The 22,681-nt window shown below is 42.2% G+C and overlaps 1 protein-coding gene across 1 annotated transcript in view; it reads right to left on the bottom strand.

The window, feature by feature from the left end:
- Positions 1-8,194: 8,194 nt before the first annotated feature.
- LOC132590666 (gamma-tubulin complex component 5-like) overlaps positions 8,195-22,681 on the bottom strand; it is a 34,385-nt gene continuing 19,898 nt past the window's right edge. Inside the window, exons 15-23 of the mRNA XM_060263630.1 lie at positions 21,520-21,708; positions 17,108-17,290; positions 15,865-15,949; positions 15,617-15,737; positions 14,417-14,598; positions 12,795-12,920; positions 11,545-11,633; positions 9,797-9,897; positions 8,195-9,463 (exon numbers count right to left, since the gene is read on the bottom strand). Coding sequence (XP_060119613.1) covers positions 9,417-9,463; positions 9,797-9,897; positions 11,545-11,633; positions 12,795-12,920; positions 14,417-14,598; positions 15,617-15,737; positions 15,865-15,949; positions 17,108-17,290; positions 21,520-21,708 — 1,123 coding nt within the window. The 3' untranslated portion in view covers positions 8,195-9,416. The remainder of the gene's footprint in view (positions 9,464-9,796; positions 9,898-11,544; positions 11,634-12,794; positions 12,921-14,416; positions 14,599-15,616; positions 15,738-15,864; positions 15,950-17,107; positions 17,291-21,519; positions 21,709-22,681) is intronic.

The raw sequence follows: 22,681 nt of genomic DNA, 5'->3' as shown, positions 1-22,681 counted from the left end.
CATAGCAAGTCAAATACTGAAGGTCTCTCATTTGCATTTATCAGGTTATGGATATTGGATGGAACTGATTGCATCCATGTTTGCAACCATTCATTCCATGTAACGAAATTTTGAAATGTTGTGATTTCAGGATTTGTGCAGATCTTATTGCTGGGTGTCGGGATCTTATTCTGGATAAGCCTACATCAGCCACATCTTGGAGTGCAATTCTAGCTCACCTCGTGGTGCACCCTGGACAACACTGAAGAGCAAGAACTTCTGGCAACCAGACAATCATAGGATCTCCTGACTACTCTACACCCATGGATCCCCCAGAAATACAGCTCAAGTCCAAACTACAGAGATTTGGATCTCCGTCAGCCTGCCACCTCGCAGCTAGGCTGGCGGGGATTGTTTGCCTCCCGGGAGGGAGAGCAGACGGTGAGGCACGCTTTAGGTGTGTCTTTTAGGGGGCGGGGCTTAAGCGTGCCTCTGTAAGCCTCCGCCCCCCATTACTGTCAGTCCCTCGAAGATCACTGGTATGAGAGCAGCGTTGCAAGCTCTCAGCCAGCGTGGGGGATTGGGCTTCGGGTGGCTGCCGTCTCTATTTGGATCGCGTGGCGTCGGGGCAAGGAAGCATGATGTTGGATTGCAGGCTTTGGCTGTGTTGTGGTTTTCCTGTTAAGGAGGGGTGTCGGGGGTTGTGTTAGGGCTGCGTGGCTGGGTGTTTAGGCCCGTGGGGGCTTGATTTTAGGGGCGTTGTGTTGACCCTACTGATTATTAAACTCCCCCCCCTCAATCCTTCCTATACCCCTGGATGGCCCAAGCTAGCCCTATTTGGTTGAGGCTTGGAAGCTAGGCAGGGACAGCCCTGGCTAGTTCTTTAGCTTTGTGGCCAGTACTCATATAAAATAATAATAATAATAATTCAAATTTAGGGATTACAAATTTATTCCTGTCATTAATCTGGACTGTGGGGGCTGTTAATCTTTCCCTCAGTTGACACATCTCTTCAGGGGCCATTTTGTTTTACTGCTTCTGCCTGGATACAACAGCCCTGAGGCTGTTTTCTGGTGGCCATTTTAATTTAATTCCTGCCCAGATACAACAGATCTGAGGTTTTTCTCTGGTGACCATTTTGAATTTTAGTTTTCTGCCTGGATACAACAGCCCTGAAGCTGTTTGGGCGGACATTTTGTGCAAAATTTGAGCAGCCATTTTAGGTGGGGTTGTTGGGTCCTTGTTCATCCGCATCTAAGGAGATTAGTACCAGCTGGGTTGGTGGTGCATTTAAGATGTCTGGTAAAAAGGGAGCAGGGAAGTCAAAGGGGAAGCAGCCGGCACGTAAGGTGCCTAAGCCCGTGCAGAAACGGCTTCCGCCGCCTTCATCTTCGGATGAAGAGGGGGAGGATGAGGTAAATGCAGCCATCGTTTTGAGGCTGCGGGCGTTGGAGCAGGCAGCAGGGTTGCCACCTTCGTTAGTTCCTCAGAAGGGGGGGAATTTCAAAAAGGGCTTTTCAAACCAGTATTCTAACGAGATTGTCTATTTTGGAGGGTCGGTCTGCTGCTGGAGCTGGTGGAGCTGTGGGTGTGGATGCCGGTGCGGGTCCTTCTTCCTCTGTTGTTGGAGCAGGTGCTGCTATGGTACCTGCTGGGTTGCCAGGTAAGGCTGGGGATGGTTCTACGACATGTCCGGGGCTTATTTGGCCATGGGGGCCTTTTGTTTCTATGGCTCCCAGTAGTGTGGGTAATGTGGCTGGGGGTTCTAGCACTCCTTTTGCTGCAGGTGCGGGGTCCCAGGCTAGCTGGGCGTGGCCGCAGGGCCAGTTGGGCCCTTATGGGAATTGGCCTGGGGCTGGGCAGCAGGGGGTGGCGCCTGCATTAGCTGTAAGCTGGGGCTTCCTCTCCCCGTATGGGTCAGTTCCGTTTGGAGCCATGCCTTTTGGGGAGGTGGCTTTGCCTTTAGGAGACTACCTGTTGCCAGCCACAAGGGACAAGATCCCCAAGGGAGAATATGTAGACATTTCTCCCTTTTGTTTAGGGAGTTAGAAAAAAAGGTTAAGGAGGATCTTGATGATAAGGAGAAGGAGAAGTTGAAAAAGAGGAAGGTGGATTGGACCTGGGCTAATTGGTTGCCCGGGTTCTTTGTGTATGCGGGTGTGATAGCGCGTGCTCAGCCCTGGCGGGCAGCAGCGTTGATCCAGTACATGGGTACATGATGTTTAGCAGCCCGGCCTGGATTCAGTATGACGAGGAATTCAGGATGAGGGCCGCTTTGTACCCTTCTTTGCCCTGGGATCGCATCCACCAGCAATTGTGGCTGCAAGTTATGTCACCGGCTCAGCTAAATTTGGGTGACCGTTCTGATATTGGCCATTTAGTGGCTAAGGCTTCCTCTTCTTCGGCTACCTCTTCAGCTTCCTGCGGGGCAGGCGGTTCAACCCCGCTGGCTTTGTTGGGAGTTTGGGTCATGGGGTGTGCAATCGGAAAGGTTGCACTTTCAAGCATGAATGCCCCATGTGTGCCGGCCCTCACTCATTTAGCAACTGTCCAAGAGTTTGGCCACGTAAGAGTCAAAAGAGACAGGGCGGGAGTGGGGGTTCCTCCCAAGCTGGAAAAGGGCCCCAGCCCGATAAAGCTGGGACCTCTTGAGCGGTGGCTACACAGGTACCCGCGTAGGGCCGATAGTTTATATTTGTTGCAGGGTTTTACATTGGGTTTTAGGATTCTTTTTCAAGGTTCTCGGGTGCCAACTTGGTCTCGGAACCTTAGTTCCGTGAAAGGTTTAGAACACATAGTGGAGGCTAAGATCGCCAAGGAGCTGGCTGAGGGCAAGATTTTGGGCCCATTTTCTAGTCCTCCAGTGGTTAACCTTAGGGTTTCCCCTTTGGGGGTAGTACCAAAGAAGGCTCTTGGTGAATTTCGGTTGATTCACCACCTTTCTTACCCCAAGGGTTCTTCGTTTAATGATGGGATTCTTGAGGAACTATGTTCTGTTAGGTATACTACCTTTGATCAGGCTGTGGGCATCGTTCGACGCTGTGGTCAGGGGGCTGAGCTGGCAAAATGTGATATCAAATCTGCATTTCGCCTTCTCCCTGTCCATCCGGATGATTTTGAGCTGTTAGGTTTCTCTTTTGCAGGGAAATTTTACATGGACAGGGCTTTGTCTATGGGCTGCTCTGTCTCATGTGAGGCTTTTGAGTGTTTCAGCACATTCTTGGAATGGGCTGTACGCGAAAAAGTGGGCTTGCAGGACGTGGTGCATTATTTGGACGACTACTATTTGTGGGTCCTTTAGGTACTGGGTGCTGCGCTCAGTTTTTGTCGGGCTTTATTGAGCTGGCCGCTGAATTGGGTGTGCCACTGGCTGAGGAAAAAACTGAGGGCCCGGCCCAATGCCTTGTATTTTTAGGTATTGAGTTGGACACACTGGCGCAATCTTCCAGAATACCTCTTTAAGAATTAGGATTAGTACTTTCCTCCTTAAGAGGAAGGTTACACTATTTGAACTTCAGCAGTTAGTGGGGCATCTTAACTTTGCTTGCAAAGTGGTTGCCCCTGGAAGGGCTTTTCTTCGCAGGTTCTGTGATGCTATGGTGGGCCTTTGCCTGTCGCAGCACAGGACTAGAGTTACCAGCAGCATGAGGGAGGATCTGCAGGTGTGGCAGGAGTTTTTGAAATCCTTTAATGGGATTTCTTTTTGGAGAGAGGACATGAGGCTTGAGGCGGAGCTTCAGGTCATGTCCGATGCTGCTGGGTCATTAGGTTTTGGGGTTTACTTCCATGGACATTGGTGCATGGAAGTTTGGCCTGATTCATGGGTGCAGGGTGGTTTGAGCCGGGATCTCATGTTTTTAGAGTTTTTTCCCATCTTGGTTGCGGTTTGGTTGTGGGGAAGCGATATGGCTGATCACACCATTCATTTTTGGTGTGATAACATGGCGGTGGTTCATGTTATTAATTCCCTTTCATCCAAATTGCAATGGGTCATTAGGTTGATGAGGGCCTTCACCCTGCGTTATCTGCGGCTTAACATTTTGTTTTTGGCCAAGCATGTTCCTGGGGTGAATGACGGGGTGGCTGACGCTCTCTCTTGTAAACAGATGGAGAGGTTTCGTCAGCTGGCCCGAGGCCGATCAAGAGGCGGTGCCAATGCCCCAGGAGCTATGGCTGATTGGAGAGCCGAGGCCTGCAGAGCGATAGGCCTAACCATTGCGCCTAGCACCAGGAAGTCTTACAAACATGCTGTGCGGCAGTTTGAAGACTTTAGGGCTGAGGTAGGGTATCGCATTGTTTGGCCCCTCCCGGTGGAGCAACTGCTCCGCTATTGTGTTTGCTTAAAAGGTAAGGGATTGGCCGTGTGATCAATTAGAGGATGCCTGTCTGCGCTGGCTTTTGCTAGCAAGGCATTTGGGTATAAGGAGGAAACAGCAGATTTTCGTATTCGAAAGATGCTGGAAGGGTGGTCCAGGGAGGTCGGGACTAATCCTGACACCAGGAACCCTATGTCTCCTGGGATTCTCAAGTGTTTGAAAAGGGTTTGGAGCGCAGTCTGTGCATCTCACTTTGAGGCTGTTTTGTTTCATGCAGCCTCTTTGGTGGCCTTTTTTGGGGCGCTTAGGATCAACGAGTTAGTGGCAAGCTCCAGGAAGGATGTTTCAGGCAGAGCTTTGTCTTTTCGGGACGTTAGGTTAACAGGGTGTAACGGGGTGTTGGCACTGTATTGGAGCTGGGTCCGTGTTCAGAGGCGGAGCTTTGCCTGGTGTCTGCATTGGCTGATTATTTGGCAGTGCGGGGGGGGGCTGCGAAGGGTTGTTGTTTTGTCGTGCTGGGGGCAGCCCTCTGACAAAACACCAGTTTTTTTGACGTCTAGGGCCTTAGCTCTGTTGGGGTTGTCTGGAGTGAGGTTTGGTACCCACTCTTTTAGAATTGAGGCGGCCTCTACGGCCACGGCCTTAGGATATTCTGCTGCGTTCATCCAGCGCCTTGGCTGTTGGCGGTCTCGGGCTTATAAAGGTTATGTTCACCCTTTGCTCCACTCTTAGCGTTGCTATTGGAGCTGGGGTAGTTTAAGGTTTGGGTTTTATAACTTGTCTGTTTCTCTTTTTAGATGCTGTTGTTCCTGGCTGGAGGAGCCAAGTTCTCATCTGCGGGCATAGTTATGTGTTTTGGGCGGCACATCAAGCTCGGAGAACTGTTGTTGGCTCTCTGCTGGGGCTCAGCAAATATGTTACGGTCAAATTGCAGGAGCGCTGGGCTCTTCAGTGGCCTGGCCTGCTCCCGCTTTTGTTTCATGGGTGTTTGGCTCCTCCTCCTCAGGTTTTGATTTTTCACCTGGGGGGGGAATGATCTCGGGCTGGTTAAGGGTAAGGCTTTGATTTTGCAGGCCTGAGATGATTTCAAGTACGTTAGGAAGAGATGGCCTGGTACCATTATAGTTTGGTCGGCCATGATTCCACGCTTGGTGTGGCACAGTGCTTGGAATCCAGCCGGGATAGAGAGGGCTCATTACAGAGCAAATAAGGAGATTCGCAAGATATTGGAGGGTGGTTTGGGCCACTATTTGCCTCATCCAGATATTTCTAAGGAATATCCTGACCTCTACAGAGGGGATGGGGTGCATCTCTCAGAAAAGGGTAATATGTTTTTCCTGAGGGATCTTCGGCAAGGGCTGGGTTTAGCTTTGGGTCTTTCGGTGGGTGCTAAGCCCTAAATGGAGACTTGGCCTTAGTTATGGCAGGTTTTACTGGGTTATGGTGCCATGCGGCCTGGGGAGGACTGGTTAGCCTCCCCCTTTTGGGGAGTTAGGGGTCTGGCAGGATCAACCTTTGGGTATTGGTGACCCGAGGTGTGTGAATGCAGACTGTTCTGGAGAATCGATCAGATGGGTGCCTTTCGCGGAGACGCGCATCTGGTGACTGGGCCCTCTGGTGCGGGCCTCCCTGACGGGAGCTGTGACACACAGCTCTGGCTGGGGGGGGGCGCGTGAATCTTTTGCCCATGGAAAAGGCAGGGGAGTGGTCTGTGGAGACCCCTGGCCCTGACCTGGCCGCAGTTCTGGTTGCCCTTGCTGTTGATATATTTAATAAAGTGGCCCATAGTTTTTTACCAACTCACTTGTGTCCGCCTCTTATTCCGACTTGGGGGGGCAATTGGATCTCCATCAGCTTGCCGCCTCGCAGCTAGGCTGGTGAGAATTGTTTGCCTCCTGAGAGGGAGAGCGGACGGTGAGGTGCGCTTTAGGCGCGTCTTTTAGGGGGTGGGGCTTAAGCGTGCCTCTGTAAGCCTCCGCTCCCCATTACTGTCAGTCCCTCGAAGTACGCTGGCCCTCCCGCCCACCCTGTTTGTTATGTAGGCAGTTGCTGGTCGCCCCATTGAGCGAGAGGCTGGGTAGGAATTTTTTATTCCTCAGCTGTTTGGCTTATGACTGGGGTGTGTTTTTTGCCTACCCTACATAGCATATCAGTGGATTGTGGAATTGGCTTTGGGATGGTGCCTTATGATAGGTTGGTTACTTTTGATGGCAGGTTTTACTGGGTTATGGTGCCATTCGGCCTGGGGAGGATTGGTTAGCCTCCCCCTTTTGGGGAGTTAGGGGTCTGGCAGGATCAACCTTTGGGTATTGGTGACCTGAGGTGTGTGAATGCAAACTGTTCTGGAGACTCGATCAGATGGGTGCCTTTTGCTGAGATGCGCATCTGGTGACTGGGCCCTCCGGTGCGGGCCTCCCTGCTGGGCCTGCCTGATGGGAGCTGTGACACACAACTCCGGCTGGGGGGCCAGGTCTCTCGCCTGTGGAAAAGGTAGGAGAGCGGTCTGTGGAGACCCCTGGCCCTGACCTGGCCGCAGTTCTGGTTGCCCTTGCTGTTTATTTAATAAAGTGGCCCATAGTTTTTTACCAGCTCACTTGTGTCCGCCTCTTATTCCGACTTGGGAGGCAATAGTTCCCTTAGAGAAAAGGGAACTATTCCCTTGATGTTTCGGAAGGTGGATTGTACAGCATTATATCCCACTAAGGGCCCAGTCCTCTCCAGGCTCTATCCCCAAACCTCCAGGTATTTCCCAAGCAGGATCTGTCAACTCATCCATCTTGCTGCCAGTGGCCAAGGGGACCTGGCAACCCTAGCTATGGCAGTGGTACTCCTGCTTCAGCTCACTGAGAGCCATAATGCCCACTTTCCTGAAACATGGGAAATGGTGCTTAGAACAGCCACAAGTGGCATGTAAACAGCCATATATGGCTCCCAAACCACTAAGTATCACTGGCCTAAGGAAATCTCTATTAGGGATAGGTACGAAACACATGTTTGAGGTTCAGTTCTTTACCAAACTGTGAACCAATATAAATCAGGAAATTGTTCATGAATCAAACCCATTTGCAGTAGCTGATCCCTGATCCACCACTTTTCGCAGGGAGTAGAAAGCAGAGGTTTCTCTATGATTTCTGCTCTTCATGAACCACCCTAAACTCTCTTAAAATTTGTGGTGGCTTTTCCAAACCACAAACAGGCCAAAATTCATCTAAAACTTAAATCTGTGAACTGGTTTGTGCCCATCCTTAATCTCTACAATGCCACCATGTTCTCTCAGGGTTTCCCTAAGCTCTTCATGGTAATAAAAATGTTAGGCTGTGTAGCAAAATTAAAATGTTGGCGCTTTGAAGATTAACTGTAGCTCTAAGACATATACTAGAGGGGGAGACTTTTTAGTTTTAAAATAGCAGGAGCATGGAAAAAACCATGTCCAATTTGAAACCTAAGTGAGTTTTTTTCTTAAACCACTGGGAATAAGGGGTACAGAAGCTTATACAAAGTTCCACTTTCCTGATAACAAGCATAGGTCACTTAGATCCAATTCATTAACATAATCAGCAATACAATATCCATTTGAAGTAAAGTTACATGAATGCTTCTCTGAATGAAAACTGCTCCTTAGGAAAACAGCTCACCATGGCATTCTGAAATGTTACCACACCTCTGCAAACTTAAAAGTGCCAAATACAGAGAAGTGGACTGTTATGCAGTTTTAGACATTTGCATGAACAGCTAGCAATGTGGACAATAGCTGGAATTTGAATGTTTACCCTGATGAAACAATGTATCAACTGAACCTAAAGACAAGAGTTTAGATTAAAGCCAAAAACTGCAATTCCCAGAGCTGTTCAAACCAACTGTAAAGAAGATTAAGAGTAAAAGTGAACTACTACATTTAATAAGGTTTGAGCTTTAATCAGTTCTGTAGTGTTACAGTTTACAAAGGACATAGTTGTTGGGCATAACTGTCAAAACTTGCCTTGCCCTTCTTGCCATCTCAGGAAGCAAAAATTCCCCCAGGAATGGAAACTCTGATCAATAAAAGATAACCCCCCCACCCCCGCAAAAAAGAGTTTTCCAGCCATTATCTGCTGACCTGCATAGATTTAGTTGAACAAGTTCCCACACAACTGTTTATGCAATTCTAGCTGGAGTTATTCCAGTTTAAGACTACTAGTTTCAACTGAGTAACTCTCACAGGAGAGCACTGTATGCCAGAACCCATAATAAGCAATTAAAGTACAAATACATTTGGAGTATAGGAAAAATATTATCCTTGTTTGCTGAACATTTGTAATGGTTTTTGTTGTATTTCTCATTGCCTTTTAATTTAAAAACACTCCAGGCATGTGAGAAATTGTAAATAAATTATGTAAATATAAATAATGCAAATGAATAATACTTGCACAGTCCATTACATTACGTAGTTGTACTTTTCATAGTTTACAACATTTAAGTACAGACATTTTGACATTGTTAGGTTTTTACATTATACAAGAAGATAACCATGGCACAAAGAAGCATGACTCCTATGCCAATACCCATTAATTTCCGTGGAAATCATTGTTTAGTAGAATAGTACCTTTTGTTATAGCTGCTGGAGCTGTGGAAATTTCAGAACAGCTGAAACACAATTACATCTAGAGCAGCTGAAAAACAATTATATCTTGGAGAAAAGAAAAAGCAGATGGATTACTGTAATTGCATTGAGGGGCATACTGGATGAACACTTGTCAGGGATGCTGTAGTAGGCTGAACTTGCATGGAGCAGAGGGTTGGACTAGATGGCCCCTTCCAACTCCACGATTCTATGCACACCATAAGGTTCAGGGAACCCTTCTAAAACAGTTTATGCATTTTATTAATTTTGTTGCTCAAAAAGGACAGCAGAAACAGTGACATAATTAACATTTAGTAATGCAGAAATAAATGATATAAAATAGTTGCACCATTACTGTATTTTATTTACATGAAAAACATTTTACCATTTTAAACAGAAGCACACATCTGTCCATTTATGTACATGTATGTAAATTCTAGTGTACAGATTGCAGTCCACCCAGATAAAAAAATACTTCATGTTGGTGATCATGATTGTTACAAGTTTCAATCTGTGTTCTGCTAACTTTGTTCCATTCCAGCCATGAGTGATAAGGTTAAAGACTCCACTGTGAACAAAACACAAAGCAAAATAAGTTTGGCATTTTTATTTTTCATTGTTTATAGAAGTCATAGAGGGGCAATAGCTTGTCAACCAAAATATGGCACAAATGGACAAGCATGTCTTTTCAATTAATTTCAAGTTAGAAATACTTTAATAGTATGCTTAATATGATTATGCATATGATTATATACTGTTAAAAACGAACTATAAGAATTGTTAGTTTTATACTTAGATTATACTGAACAGGAAGCCTGAAGAAAGCTGCATAATATATTATGAAATAAATTACTGAAAACAACAGAGAATCCCATTTGAGCTTTCTATTCTCATTACTCACAATGTGGGAAAGAGCCTCTACAGACTGCTTTGTTTAGCACTGTCACAAGGAACATATGGCAGTTTTTAAAATCTGATTCCATCTTCGTTATGGATTCCATCCTAAAACACAGTGTAGGATAATTTAAGTGGAAAATGACAACAATCAAATTGTACTTAAAAGTGACAAAATTTTAGGGAAGTATGAGTAAAGCACAGTTTCCAAAGGGGCCCTTTCTATTCCTACTAGAGCCCTAGAGTTGTTTTTATACCCCGCTAGTCTCTACCCACAAGGAGTCTCAAAATGGCTTGCATTTGCCTTTCCTTCCTTTCCCCACAACAGTCACCTTGTGAAGTAGACAGGGCTGAGAGAATTCTGAGAGAACGGTAACTGGCCCAAGGTCAACCCTGAAAAGCTGTTCCAGAGAGCCAGGGGTTCTTGGGAATGGTGTGGGATTATGGTGTGAGGACTGCAGATACAGAAGGGAAACTGCATACTCCTTGGCCACCTTCTGTGACGTCTTGTGCCTTTAAGTAACCATTTGCATAAGGAAGAAGTGATTTCTGCTAATTTCCTCTTTCTAGCTGTAGTCCCCCCATGCTGCATCCTACACCACTTGCAGGAATCAACCAACACTCTTAATTCTGGCTTTCTGGGGGTTGTCTCAAGGAGCTCCAGCAGGAAGAGGAGACTACAATGATCCCTTCTGTGAACTGTGCTCCATCCATAGTATTTAAAAATCAAGACAAAAATCTGTATTTCTTTCTAATGAAGGACACAAACGGTTTTGGTGTTAAAAGTAACAAGAATACATTTTAATTGTGAATAAGTACATACTTGGCATCTAAACTCCAAAACCAATGTCAGTTATTCAGTCGCCCTTTTATACACATACTATATCAAACACCTACTGAAACAATGCAGTCACATCCACTCAGCCCGGTCCCACTGATCTCACTTTTGAAAGTTGAAGTGTAACGGGTAAAATAATGCATGCTTTCAACATGCATGACCTTCACTGTTTTATTTGAAGAGCAGCAGACGCATCTTACAATGCATATATCACAAAATTTGCATGGAATTCAGCATGGGTGGGATATAATCCTTATTCTCACAGTACATTCAATAGGCAGTTTGCCATACAAGCCCATTTATGAAGCAAGTACAGTATTGCAGCCCTGACCACAGCAAGCACCCTCACTGTTTTTCCCCTATAGCAGACTTTGCTTTAAGGAAGTATTTGAACATACACATAAGGCTACCTAGATGTCAAAGCTGATGAATCCTGTATCCTGCATATCGTAACACTATTTTAGCCTTTTCCAAGATACTTGCACTTTTCCTCACAACCAGATTAAATCATTAAAAAATTAATTATTCCCAAAAGGTAGAAATTCTTCTAGAATAGTTTTAAATAGCCACAATTTGATGACAGAAACAAAAAGAATAATGATTCAGACCACATCCAGTAATGATTCACACTAGAGGAAAATGACAACAAAGTCTTTTTACTGTTGACCAACTACTGCTTTTTACATATTTTGTGAATATGCAGTTTCCAACCTTATCTTTAACAGACATGCTGATTACGCAGTCAACATATGCTGAAAACTAATAAGATTCAGCTAAAATGAAATTCATTCTTGTCTAGGTGATTAGTCTAACTTTTCCATGGGATCCAAGTCATAATACTTCATATACAGGATATATGCCAGCAAAAAGACATCCTGTAAAATTACTACAACATGAATGACTCTATGTGTGCTTACTTCCAAGCTCCCAAGCCAGCTTGCCAACGATCTGCAAACATCAGTACTAAGTTCAGTACTTTCATTATAGCTTCTTTCACAAAGCTAACCTAAACATGAGAAATGAAAATAGCAGCAGCTGAGGTCAGTATTATTCTGAGATTCAAAATTACACAATCCCCATTACAGAGTACATTTTCCAGCTATCCTAGCTTTACTCATGCAGAAACAACTATTTATCCTAAATATTGAGCAATTTACAATTCAAAGGTGTTAAACATAAGGCCCAGGAGCTGTTATCAAGTTAGGGTAACTACACAAACACATTCCACACATTCTGGGATAGGAAGCCAGTGTCACTAATGGAGCTAGTTCACTAACTACATGCCATACTGCATAACTTCTAAGTACCAGAAGCACACTTAAGTCAATGTCTAGTTAATGTAAAATGATTATTTATGTCAACTCTTTATGAATGGTAGCCTTCAGCATTTGCGGGATAGAAAATTTGACTCTGAAGGTTTTTGAGTTTGACTTTACTGTTTTCAGTCATAAAAACTTCAGCATATATGGAGCAAGAAGCCTTAAAATGGAAATATGGCAATATTCAATAAGCTTCAAGCTAATGCTAAAGTGAGTCAATCAGAGGTTCTGAAAGAACTGCAATAAATGATGGAGAAGAGATTGAGGAGGATAAATTCCTTAAAGCAATAACAGTTTGCTAAAATTATCAGCTATCATTTAATATATAGATTTTCATCTCACATAATTAATGCTGTAATTTAGAACATAATTTTGCCAGGTATTTTAGTTATGACTTACAGCATGTTATGTCACACAAGCACTGTTCTAGGTAGGGATTACAAACCACTGATTCTGCATTAACGTAGTCTAGGACCATCTTAGCCTGAAATGGCTACTTTGGGACTTCATTATAATTACACAGAATGTTCTTTTTAATTTTAAAGATAAAAAATCCCTAAATATGAAACAGAAAATAAAGCGACACATTAAGTTCTTCAAATTCGTGCCGTTCAAGCAATGTTTTTCAAACCAGATAAAAAACAATTTTATATATTATACGAAGAGTATGATCAAAGCATTTAAAAAAGGGATCCTCAGTCCACCTGGATAAGCAAATCAAAATGCTATTTTAATCAATTTATAAGAGAGTAAAATAACACTCAGAGTAGGTCACTTCATTCTGTAGCATTTATGTATCAAGTAAAAACCACAAGTTGTACTGAATTTTCCATATCAACTTTATATACCTTTTCTCTCAGCAGGCAACGATCATGAATTGTAGACAGGTATCTATAATGAATTTTAATCAACTGATCTAGATCTTTTGCTTCTTCTACCTGATGCTGAAACTCCAAACCTGTACTATGAAGAATCTTTAAAAAGAAAATGTACAATGGTCAAATTTTGTACTTAAATGTCTCTTATTGTTCACAAAAAATACAGAGATTTTACAATTCTGTTTTTTCCTCCAAAGCCATAACTAATCTGACAGCCAGCTTCCGCTTTCATAACCCACTAATCAACAGGTCTGTTAAAATGTATATATGTGTTCTAGAACTTAATCAGCTAATTTTTCAAGTGACAATACTATTATCAAGGATCACATCTCCTAAATGTAGAAGATGTCTACAAAAATGTTATTTAAGAGATTATAGCCAAGGATTGAAAACAACTTCCACCTTTAATGTCTTAGCAGCATGTACCCTCAAGGCAAGACCACTAGGCCTTGTCTCACCGTTTCTACTACAAAAAGTAGCAGTTGGGATAAAAACAGCTTAATGCATACTGAATACAGATAGTTGTTATTTACCAATTCCCAACTCAACCAGCAAATCAGGAGAAGGCAGCCAGGCCATACTCATAAGAACATAAGAGAAGCCATGTTGGATCAGGCCATTGGCCCATCCAGTCCAACACTCTGTGTCACACAAAAAAACCAGGTGTCATCAGGAGGTCCATCACTGGGGCCAGGACACTAGAAGCCATCCCTCTGTTGCCCCCATCCCAAGCTCCAAGATTACAGAACATCACTGCTTGGACCTAGCTTGGACCCAGCTCCTCTTGAGTACCTCCTCTCTCTAAGAAATATTGACAATGCAAAATTCAAGATGTGAACAGCCACTGAAGTGAAAACTTATGTCCAACTGACACCTAAATAAAGAGGATGCACTCTTCCTATGTGAACTGAAGGTCAAATTTATCTGCATGTATATCAGAAACCATTTGGGATGTTTAACAAATACACCCTAGACAAGGGGTGTCGAACTCATTTGTTACGAGGGCTGGATCTGACATAAATGAGACTTCATTGGGCCAGGCCATGTGTGTCATAAAATGTCATGCCAGAAAGTGGAGATACAAACTTTATAAAGGACACAGAGGTGCTTTTTTAAAAAAAGTGTTTTCTTTGTATCTCTCCCTTGGGATCAAGGGAACTTGGCAAAGGAAGCTCTGGCTCTTTCCCTCCCTCCCCAGGGGAGAAGCCTCAGCTAACAGAAGGAAGAGAGACTTGTTTCAGTAGTTCTGCTGTGTGATTGAGAGAGCCTCACAAAGCAAGCTTTCCCTCTCCCCCCTTCCTCCCCAAGGGAGAAGCCTCAGCCAATGGAGAAAGTAGAGGCTTTGCTCTGTAGCTCTTGTGCGATTGAGCAAGCCTGGCAAAGCAAGCTGTGATGCAGAAGGAAGCAAGAGAAGAGAAGGAAGCAGACTTGCTCGCGGGCCTTATAGTAGGAGCCCTCTGGGGGCCTGATTCAGCCTCAGGGTCGCATGTTTGACACCCCTGCCCTAGACATTAATCTTATTTAAAAGTCTTAGACATGAATCTTATTTAAAAGTTATTATATCTTATTTAAGTTATTATAGCAATACCTACCCTAGTCATTATATAGTTGTGCAGGCTGTTAACAAAATGCATGAGTTTCATCCTTAGAAGGAACATGCGATGAGTTTGTTGTTTAATTGGCTCTGTCTGGGATCCAAATTGCAGAAGTGGGTCTTGTTCAAATAAAGTCACTCCTCCTTTACACTGGGGCTTTTCCGCTGCACTGACTAGCTCTTCAAAGAGGTTTGGACATTGGAAACACAATATTAGGAAAACTATCAAGACCACTTCTATTGACTCATTAGCATCATCTGTTAATATTAACTTCCACCACATTTTCTTTCTACATTCAGCCATTCAGTCAAAGGAATACATGAACTCCACTCAGTATCAGAAGGACACTGAAACAACTACTGGTTTTTATTTTTTAAGTTGAAGGTTACCATTCCCCTTTCCATAGGTACAACCTAATAGCAGATACACGGCACAACAGTGGATTCAAATTTGCCTGGCATTCTATACAACATGCACACAAGAGGACTGAATTCCAGACAACCTGTTTTATTCTGGTTGGTTCTAATCTAATGTATTACATTAGCTTTGTTTTTAGAACATACTGGTGTTACTTTTTAACTGAAAAGTTAATAGTTTTCCTCCATCAGCTTTATTAAACAGCAACTGCTGATCTCAAAGATCTATTCAAACAGCAGAGGGTAGACTTACCCTGAGGTAGAAGGAAGCCAAAAATCAAGAAGGCATTCAAATGTGTTTTACGATCCCCTATTTAGTACAACTAAAAAGCACAGTAAACAAAAGGGTAATGAAACCCTGAGAAAACAAAGATAGTAGCACGCTGTACACCACGCTAATAAGCAAATCTGCATAAGTCATTCAAGTGGCAAAATTCAGTTGCTTAGCAAGATTTTGAATTATATTTAGCGAAGTACCACAGCTACACCTATAGCAGTCAGACAAATAATCTACTTAGGATCTAATCAGCAGCAACCCATCTGACTGTTTTCTTTCCCACCAACTTTCTCATGGATACAGCTTGCCCTGTGCCACAACCTACTTCTCCCATTATCTCCATTCACATGCACTGCTTCTATTCCTTTTTCCACTTTCATCCCTCTGAGGAGGCACCTAAAAAAGCATTAGGTTCCTGTAGCACCTTAAATTAGTTTGGCCACAACTCCCTCATGTTTAGGAAACATCTTAATCACATAATTAAGAGTCTTTGAATTTCCTTACCATGAAATCTTAACACGTCCAAACTATATTTGGCCCACTTGATTTGCAATAACAAGAGAAACACTTGGTTATAAATTTTTTGGCACTCCACACTTATAACAATATCCACAGGCCAAGGAACCTAAAAAAAAAAACGCTTGATGAAATCATTTCAAGTTTTGCCTGAATGTGTTGCATATATATTTTATAATCAGTGTTGTTGTGATTTATTCTTTATTTCAGTTGATTTTTTTTCAATTGCCTGTTACCTTATAACTCAGTATTAAACCATCCAAGGTATGAACAGGAAGTTTCTTCTTGGCAATATCAATATTTTCACACGATATAGACAGCCTAAGCAGAGAAAAACATGTTAGTTGCCAATGCTATGGTCTACAGTGAGATTTTGCATCGAACAGAAAATACATCAGACAAAAACTATACCTAGTGGCAATTAATTCTGTTCCAAGCTTTATACTAGGAGATCAGAGGAAAAGCTATGCTCTAAACAAAGGATACATGCCTAACCACTCTCACCACTGAGCAGTCATGCGTTTCATAGTTTTTAAGTTAGAAGAAAAAGAACTGGGGTTTGCTCTGAGAACTGTGAGGGTTGAATCACCTTCCCCTAAAAATCAAATCACTTATCCTTGTAAAGGTCATATTGTGTTATATATCAACTCATTATTAAGCACATTACATAAATTTAGCGCTTGATTGCTGTATATTATTTTGCTTAGAGTAGCCATCCGTTGTCTCAGATATACACAGCTCCATGCCTGCTTTTTAGTCCAAACCTCTTATATTAACACTTAACATGCTCAATCCTACCAACTTTTCCACTGCCATAGGAGGAAGGGAAAATCCCTTTTAACACCTCAAAAGACTATGCTAAGGGATCACTGGATCTATATGAATGGGTCCAAATCTGAAGGGGGGAACTAAGCAAGATCACCCCACCTTTCTATTGTCCTCACACACAAAAAAAGCTGCCAGGGTCAAATTCTAATGTTTGCAAAGGTTATACTGTCGGCCAGTGTTTCAATTTCCCACTACTCCAGATTCTGCTTCTTTTGCAGCAGTGGTTTCTTACCAAAACAGAAAAGGCAGACTCCTTCCCCAAATCCTTCCACTCACAAAAAGATACAGTTCCTCAGTTCAACCAAAGACAGCACAGCTGTCTAGCACTTATGTCAGATGTATTCAAGCCAGTTCTTTCTCCTATCCAGTTTCGGGGCTTAACAGAACACAGTGCTGGATTTTTGCTTCCTCCTTCCCCCTTCTCATTTCCCCAAGCAGAGAGATAAAACCAAAACCAGACTTCTTGGAGAAGACAAGCTGATTTCAGCAGAAAATGCAAAGAATGGAAAAAGAGGGTTCCGTATTCCAAGTTTAGCAGGATTTTTTATCAATAGTGTGTACTTTTCTCCAAACAGCCTCCCAGCATGGAAATCATGTGTCTTTTATCATCTTCTTGTTACACAGTAAAGAGTGCAATTATACTTTTATTACCTTAAGCTGTCTTCTGGGTAACGTTGTCCAACAGCTTCTTGAAGCTGAACATTAAGAAATGTCTCACTCTGCCATGCATCCTTCTCTCTTATTTTATCAAAAATAGATGTGTAGAAGTCATACATGGTATCACCAGCCTCAAGTAAGAAAAAGTTTCTCATTGCTTGCAAGTACTCTACCAGTCTAAGCAGGAAACACAATCAGTTCAGATTTCACTACATCACTCTTTGTAATTCAGTGTTCCAACTAATACTTAAATACACAAAATTTCTCAATGTATGCAGTTTATGAAAATGAGCTCCCTTAATGAAAGTTCATTCATACAGTACCAGTAAGATGCATGATTCCAGAGCCTTTGTTTCAGAATAAGGTGGCTGCATCTGTTATAAAACTACAATTGTCACTCTATATTAGTGCCTGTCCACCATCTTTCATTACCCATCCACCTTTCCTGATTGCCACACATAATCTTTTTCTTAAATGTCATGATATTTTTTACTTCCTTCCTCAAATTCCTAGCTTCCCTGTCTTTTTTCTTCAGACTCCTATCCCTTCTTCCTATTAGTCACAACAAGTCCCATTTTCATTCCAGTGCATATCCAACTTTCATTTTCAGCCAATAAGAATTTTAGCTAGAAATATGAAGGCCCAGGGGAGAAACCCAGAAAAATTCAGAAACACACTATTTTTCCAGAGACCCTTTTCCAGCTGACAAATTGGGACATTTGGGGGAACATTGAAAATAATTTCTATAATTTTTTTTTCTTTTGGAGTGAGTGACATTTTAAGATAACATTTGACTCACTCAAAGGGTATAACATAATAAATGTTATGCAAGACAATCCGTAGCATTAGATAGACTGCAGATATATACAAGATACAGCATTAATAATATGCTGCTTATTGAAATGTGAATTTTGGCAACAATTGATATGCTAGCTTCTGTTCAATAATAAATTATTACAGAGCTAAATATTTTCAATGTTATGAAATTTAACATGATATCCAAACATGCTGGTAATCCTACCAATTGTGACTGTATGAGACTGTTTCCATTCAGACTCCGTTTTCTTTATTATACTACTCTCTTCTAAGATAGAAAAAAAATAAGGTATGTGTACTAAGATAGCAAAGAGTGCAGCAATTTACAGGTCTCCATAAAGTATTGGGAATATTTGCAATTTTGCTTTTAGAAAGCAATTTATATTTATATATAGAATTTATATTTTTAATTTTCTGTGCATGCCAATTAGTACAATTTTATACAATAACTAATCTACAAATTACCCATTTAATGCTGTTAAAGGGACAACATAGGTTTACACTTAATATGAAAGTAAACATAGCATATATTAGAGTTTTTGCCAAAATTTTCCCCCCAAAACTACGGAATAAATGCATTCGCCCTCCTCACTGACTTCAAAATGTCTAGAAATCCTGCATCTTTGGCCTTAGCTCCCTGACTCTGAAATTTTATCTTTGGTTACCTCTTCCCCATCCGAACAGACCTCTCATATTCTCCCATAATAAACTGCAGATTACTTTCAGGAACATCATTCCCTGAACAGTTAGACAGGTGGTGAACTTTCAGATAAATAAGAATGGTACTACTAATTCCCAAAATATGATGCTGTATATTCCAGTAAACACCTTACTAAATAAAAACAGAAAGGGTGGCTGAGGCCAGTTTTTGAATCACTGATTCAGTTAAACTTTTGTTAAGATAAGAAGCCACATTTATTTATAAATACAACACATTAGAGCCAGTGGGACTGAACCAGAGCCTTGAATTAAGCTGTTTGTGATTTAGTAGTAGTTCCCCTTTCAGAAATATGAAGAGAATGAGTGGGAGTGCTTATTTCTTCTGCTGGGGAGTAACTCAGTTGAGAACACCGTGCCTGCTGAGAAAGACATAGGATGGTCATTTAAAAATAACTTTAGGCCTGGGCATTCCATTCTTTAAGAATTTTTTTTCTCCTCTATGTTTTAAGTATAGGTAGCTCTGCATTTGAACTTTTGTTATTATGTATGGGAGGTAATGGTCTGAAATTAGGGTTGCCAATCCCCAGGTGAGGGCAGGGGATCCCCCAGTTTGGAGGGGCCCCCCCCCGCTTCAGGGTCATCAGAAAGCGGGGGGAGGGGAGGGAAATGTCTGCTGGGAACTCTGTTATTCCCTATGAAGATTTATTCCCATAGAAAATCATGGAGAATTGATCGGTGGGTATCTGGGGCTCTGGGGAGGCTGTTTTTTGGGGTAGAGGCACCAAATTTTCAGTATAGCATCTAGTGCCTCTCCCCAAAATACCCACCAAGTTTCAAAAAGATTGGACCAGGGGGTCCAATTCTATGAGCCCCAAAAGAAGGTGCCCCTATCCTTCATTATTTCCTATGGAAGGAAGGCATTGAAAAGGTGTGCTGTCCCTTTAAATATGACGGCCAGAACTCCCTTTGGAGTTCAATGATGCTTGTCACAGCCTTGATCTTGGCTCCACCCCTAATGTCTCCTGGCTCTACCCCCAAAGTTGATTTCAAGAACTTATAAATTATTATTGAAATGGTCTATGGAAGATGAAGTAGTGAAATCTCAAATGATAAAATGGGCAATTAATTTTACTAAAGTAATAAAGATGGAATCATGGGAGTATTTATGGAAGAACTCTGAAAATATCGACATGTTACAATATTAAAGAAAACTGTTTTAAAATGCTATATAGGTGGTATATGACACCTAAGAAACTGGCAGAAATGAATAATCAGGTGTCAGACAGATGTTGGAAATGTAAAAAAACATGAAGGTTCTTTCTACCATACCTGGTGGACTCGTGAAAAGGCAACACAATTTTGGCAAATGATTCAGAAAGAAATGTCAATAATTTTAGGTTATGACGTTCAGAGGTCTCCAGATATTTTTTTGTTGGGATTACAAATGGAAAATTTTCCGAAACATGACAGAACGATTGTGGGGTACCTGCTTTCAGCTGCAAGGACATTATTTGCGCAGTTATGGAAGCAAAATAAAATACCAGAAAAATGGGATTGGATATTGAAAGTTTTGTCTTGGAGTAAAATGGACAAACTTACAAGAATCTTAAAAGACTATGATTTGGAGAAATTCAAAAGCGAATGGAAGAAATTTCAAAAATATGTGGAAAAATATTGGAAGGTAAAGGGACATTTAGTGATTTTTGACAGCGGCTGAAACCTTGTGGACTAATGGACTAAAAATACAAAGAAATACTTGTATTTGGGCTTTTTTCTTTTTCTTGTGTATTTTTCTTTTATCTTCTTTGATAAGAGTTAAAAGTTAAGAGTAAGGATGGCCTATATGAATCTATAGGGTTTGGTTTTTTCTTTAGCTTTTATTTTTTTATGTTGGCTATAAGGTTTTCAATATGAAGATTCCAGGACTAGAATTACCTTGCGTTTTTTAGAAAATTTAGTAAACACCAGCGGGGGTCTTGAAAAGATGGGAGGGAAGGATGGAAGGGGAAAAAATGTCATTTATTGGTGTTAATCTTTTAAAGAGCATTTTAACAATATATTACAAAATAAAAATTGTTTTACACAAAGAAGCAGGCAGAGTCCAGCCAAAGCAGTTTGAATAACTTCTTCAAACTGGAAAGAAGGCATACTGGTGTACAGAGCTACACAATGACAACGTACATGGTGGCAGCGGTGGGGGAGAAATATATGAACACTAGCAATACATAACCCACAACGAGGCAAGTCTCCTAGCACTGTTCTGGTAAGACACCTACTCACATTTCTTTGATTTACAAACATACACATATTTGCATTTTCTATATTTTCCCTCTAACTTTGCAGACATTTGTCCCTATTCTTTTTCTCCTATAACAAATGAAGACCTCTCACCTAGCTCCCATGTCCCTCCCCACAATCATCTACTGTTTTCACAAAAGCTGCCCTACATCATCAGGCTGCTTCTTGCCCCCATTCAAAGTAGCTGATCCCCCAGGAAGAATGGATTCTGTGCTGAGCAAGGCAGTATCAGTCACCAGCTACTGGAAATCTAAACCAGTTTAGAGCTAGTTTGGTGTGGAGAGCCAGTTTGGTGTAGTGGTTAAGTGTGCGGACTCTTACCTGAGAGAACCGGGTTTGATTCCCCACTCCTCCACTTGCACCTGCTAGCATGGCCTTGGGTCAGCCATAGCTCTGACAGAGGTTGTCCTTGAAAGGACAGCTGCTGTGAGAGTCCTCTCAGCCCCACCCACCTCACAGGGTGTCTGTTGTGGGGGAGGAAGGTAAAGGAGATTGTGAGCTGTTCTGAGACTCTTCGGAGTGGAGGGCGGGATATAAATCCAATATCTTCTTCTTCTATCTTCTAAACCCAGACTAAGCATTTGGCAAAAAAGGATTACATGCTAAAAATGGCAATATATTCACACTCTCACCTATAACCTTTCTTCAAAGTTTGCATTAAATTTCCACAGCATTCCAGATATTGCTTGTCTATGTGTGGATAAAGGCAAGACCTCAACGTCAGTTCAAATGTTTGGCATGTAACTGATTCAGAGGATCTATCCACACAAACATCATCACCAGTAAACTTCTCATGAAAGTCACTTTGTTCCAAGTACAATCTGCACAACAACAACAAAATATTCATTTGAAAGTTTTGAATATGGCAGAGGCAGTTAGCAAGCATGCAAAACTATGAATTAAACTTTTTCACAGTTAATTACAATATATTCCAGAGGGCTTCTGTCAAAGCCAGTTACCTCAGTTTTTAAATTAACTTCCCAAAAATTACACAGTACAGAAATTACATAAATATGATCCTACTTACAATAAGTTAAACACAACAGTATAGACACAGAAGCTCATCATTTATCCAAGCAAGTTTCAAAACCATTTTGTGTAGTGCATTCTGTGCACTACTCAGCTGCCAAGGAATAAGACTTTTGTAAAATAAAAGCATATGAACATATGAAGCTGCCTTATACTGAATCAGACCCTTGGTCCATCAAAGTCAGTATTGTCTTCTCATATAAACTAAACAGAATTAATGAATAAATTGGAGACAAAGCAGACATTTAGTGAAGAACTGAGCAAAATATAAACAGGCCTTCTTGCCTTCCAATGTGTCCAGCTCTACATGTGTGTGACTGTTGCCCATGGCCTCAGACCAGGGACCTGACCAATGGTAGTCAGGCTCCCTGGGGATCATCCTTGGCCTCACCAGGTGTTGTTGTTCAGTCGCACAGTTGAGTTCGACTCTTTGCGACCCCACAGACAAAATCATGCCAGGCCCTCTTGTCTTCCACCATCCTCCGAAGCCTGCTCAAATTCGTGTTTGTTACATCAGTAACGCTGTCCAGCCATCTCATCTTTTGCCTTACCCTTCTTCTTTTGCCTTTCCCAGCATCAAAGTGCCAAAAAATCAATGCTGCCACCAGGTGTCTCTGTGCAACCTTTCAGTCCCTTTCCCTTACACTTTCTTGCCTTCCAGGTAGGCTGCTTCTTGACTCTCTAGGGTTACCCTGGAGAGTATCATCCCTCCCTGGTCCCTGCTGCCCTGGCAGGCATACCTCTTCAGGGGTGCCTATGGCTGGG

The sequence above is a fragment of the Heteronotia binoei genome, unplaced genomic scaffold (genome assembly GCF_032191835.1).
Source record: "Heteronotia binoei isolate CCM8104 ecotype False Entrance Well unplaced genomic scaffold, APGP_CSIRO_Hbin_v1 ptg000532l, whole genome shotgun sequence".
Lineage (NCBI taxonomy): Eukaryota > Metazoa > Chordata > Lepidosauria > Squamata > Gekkonidae > Heteronotia > Heteronotia binoei.
The sequence above is the reverse complement of the archived record's forward strand: the minus strand, read 5'-3'. Positions and strand labels throughout refer to the sequence as shown.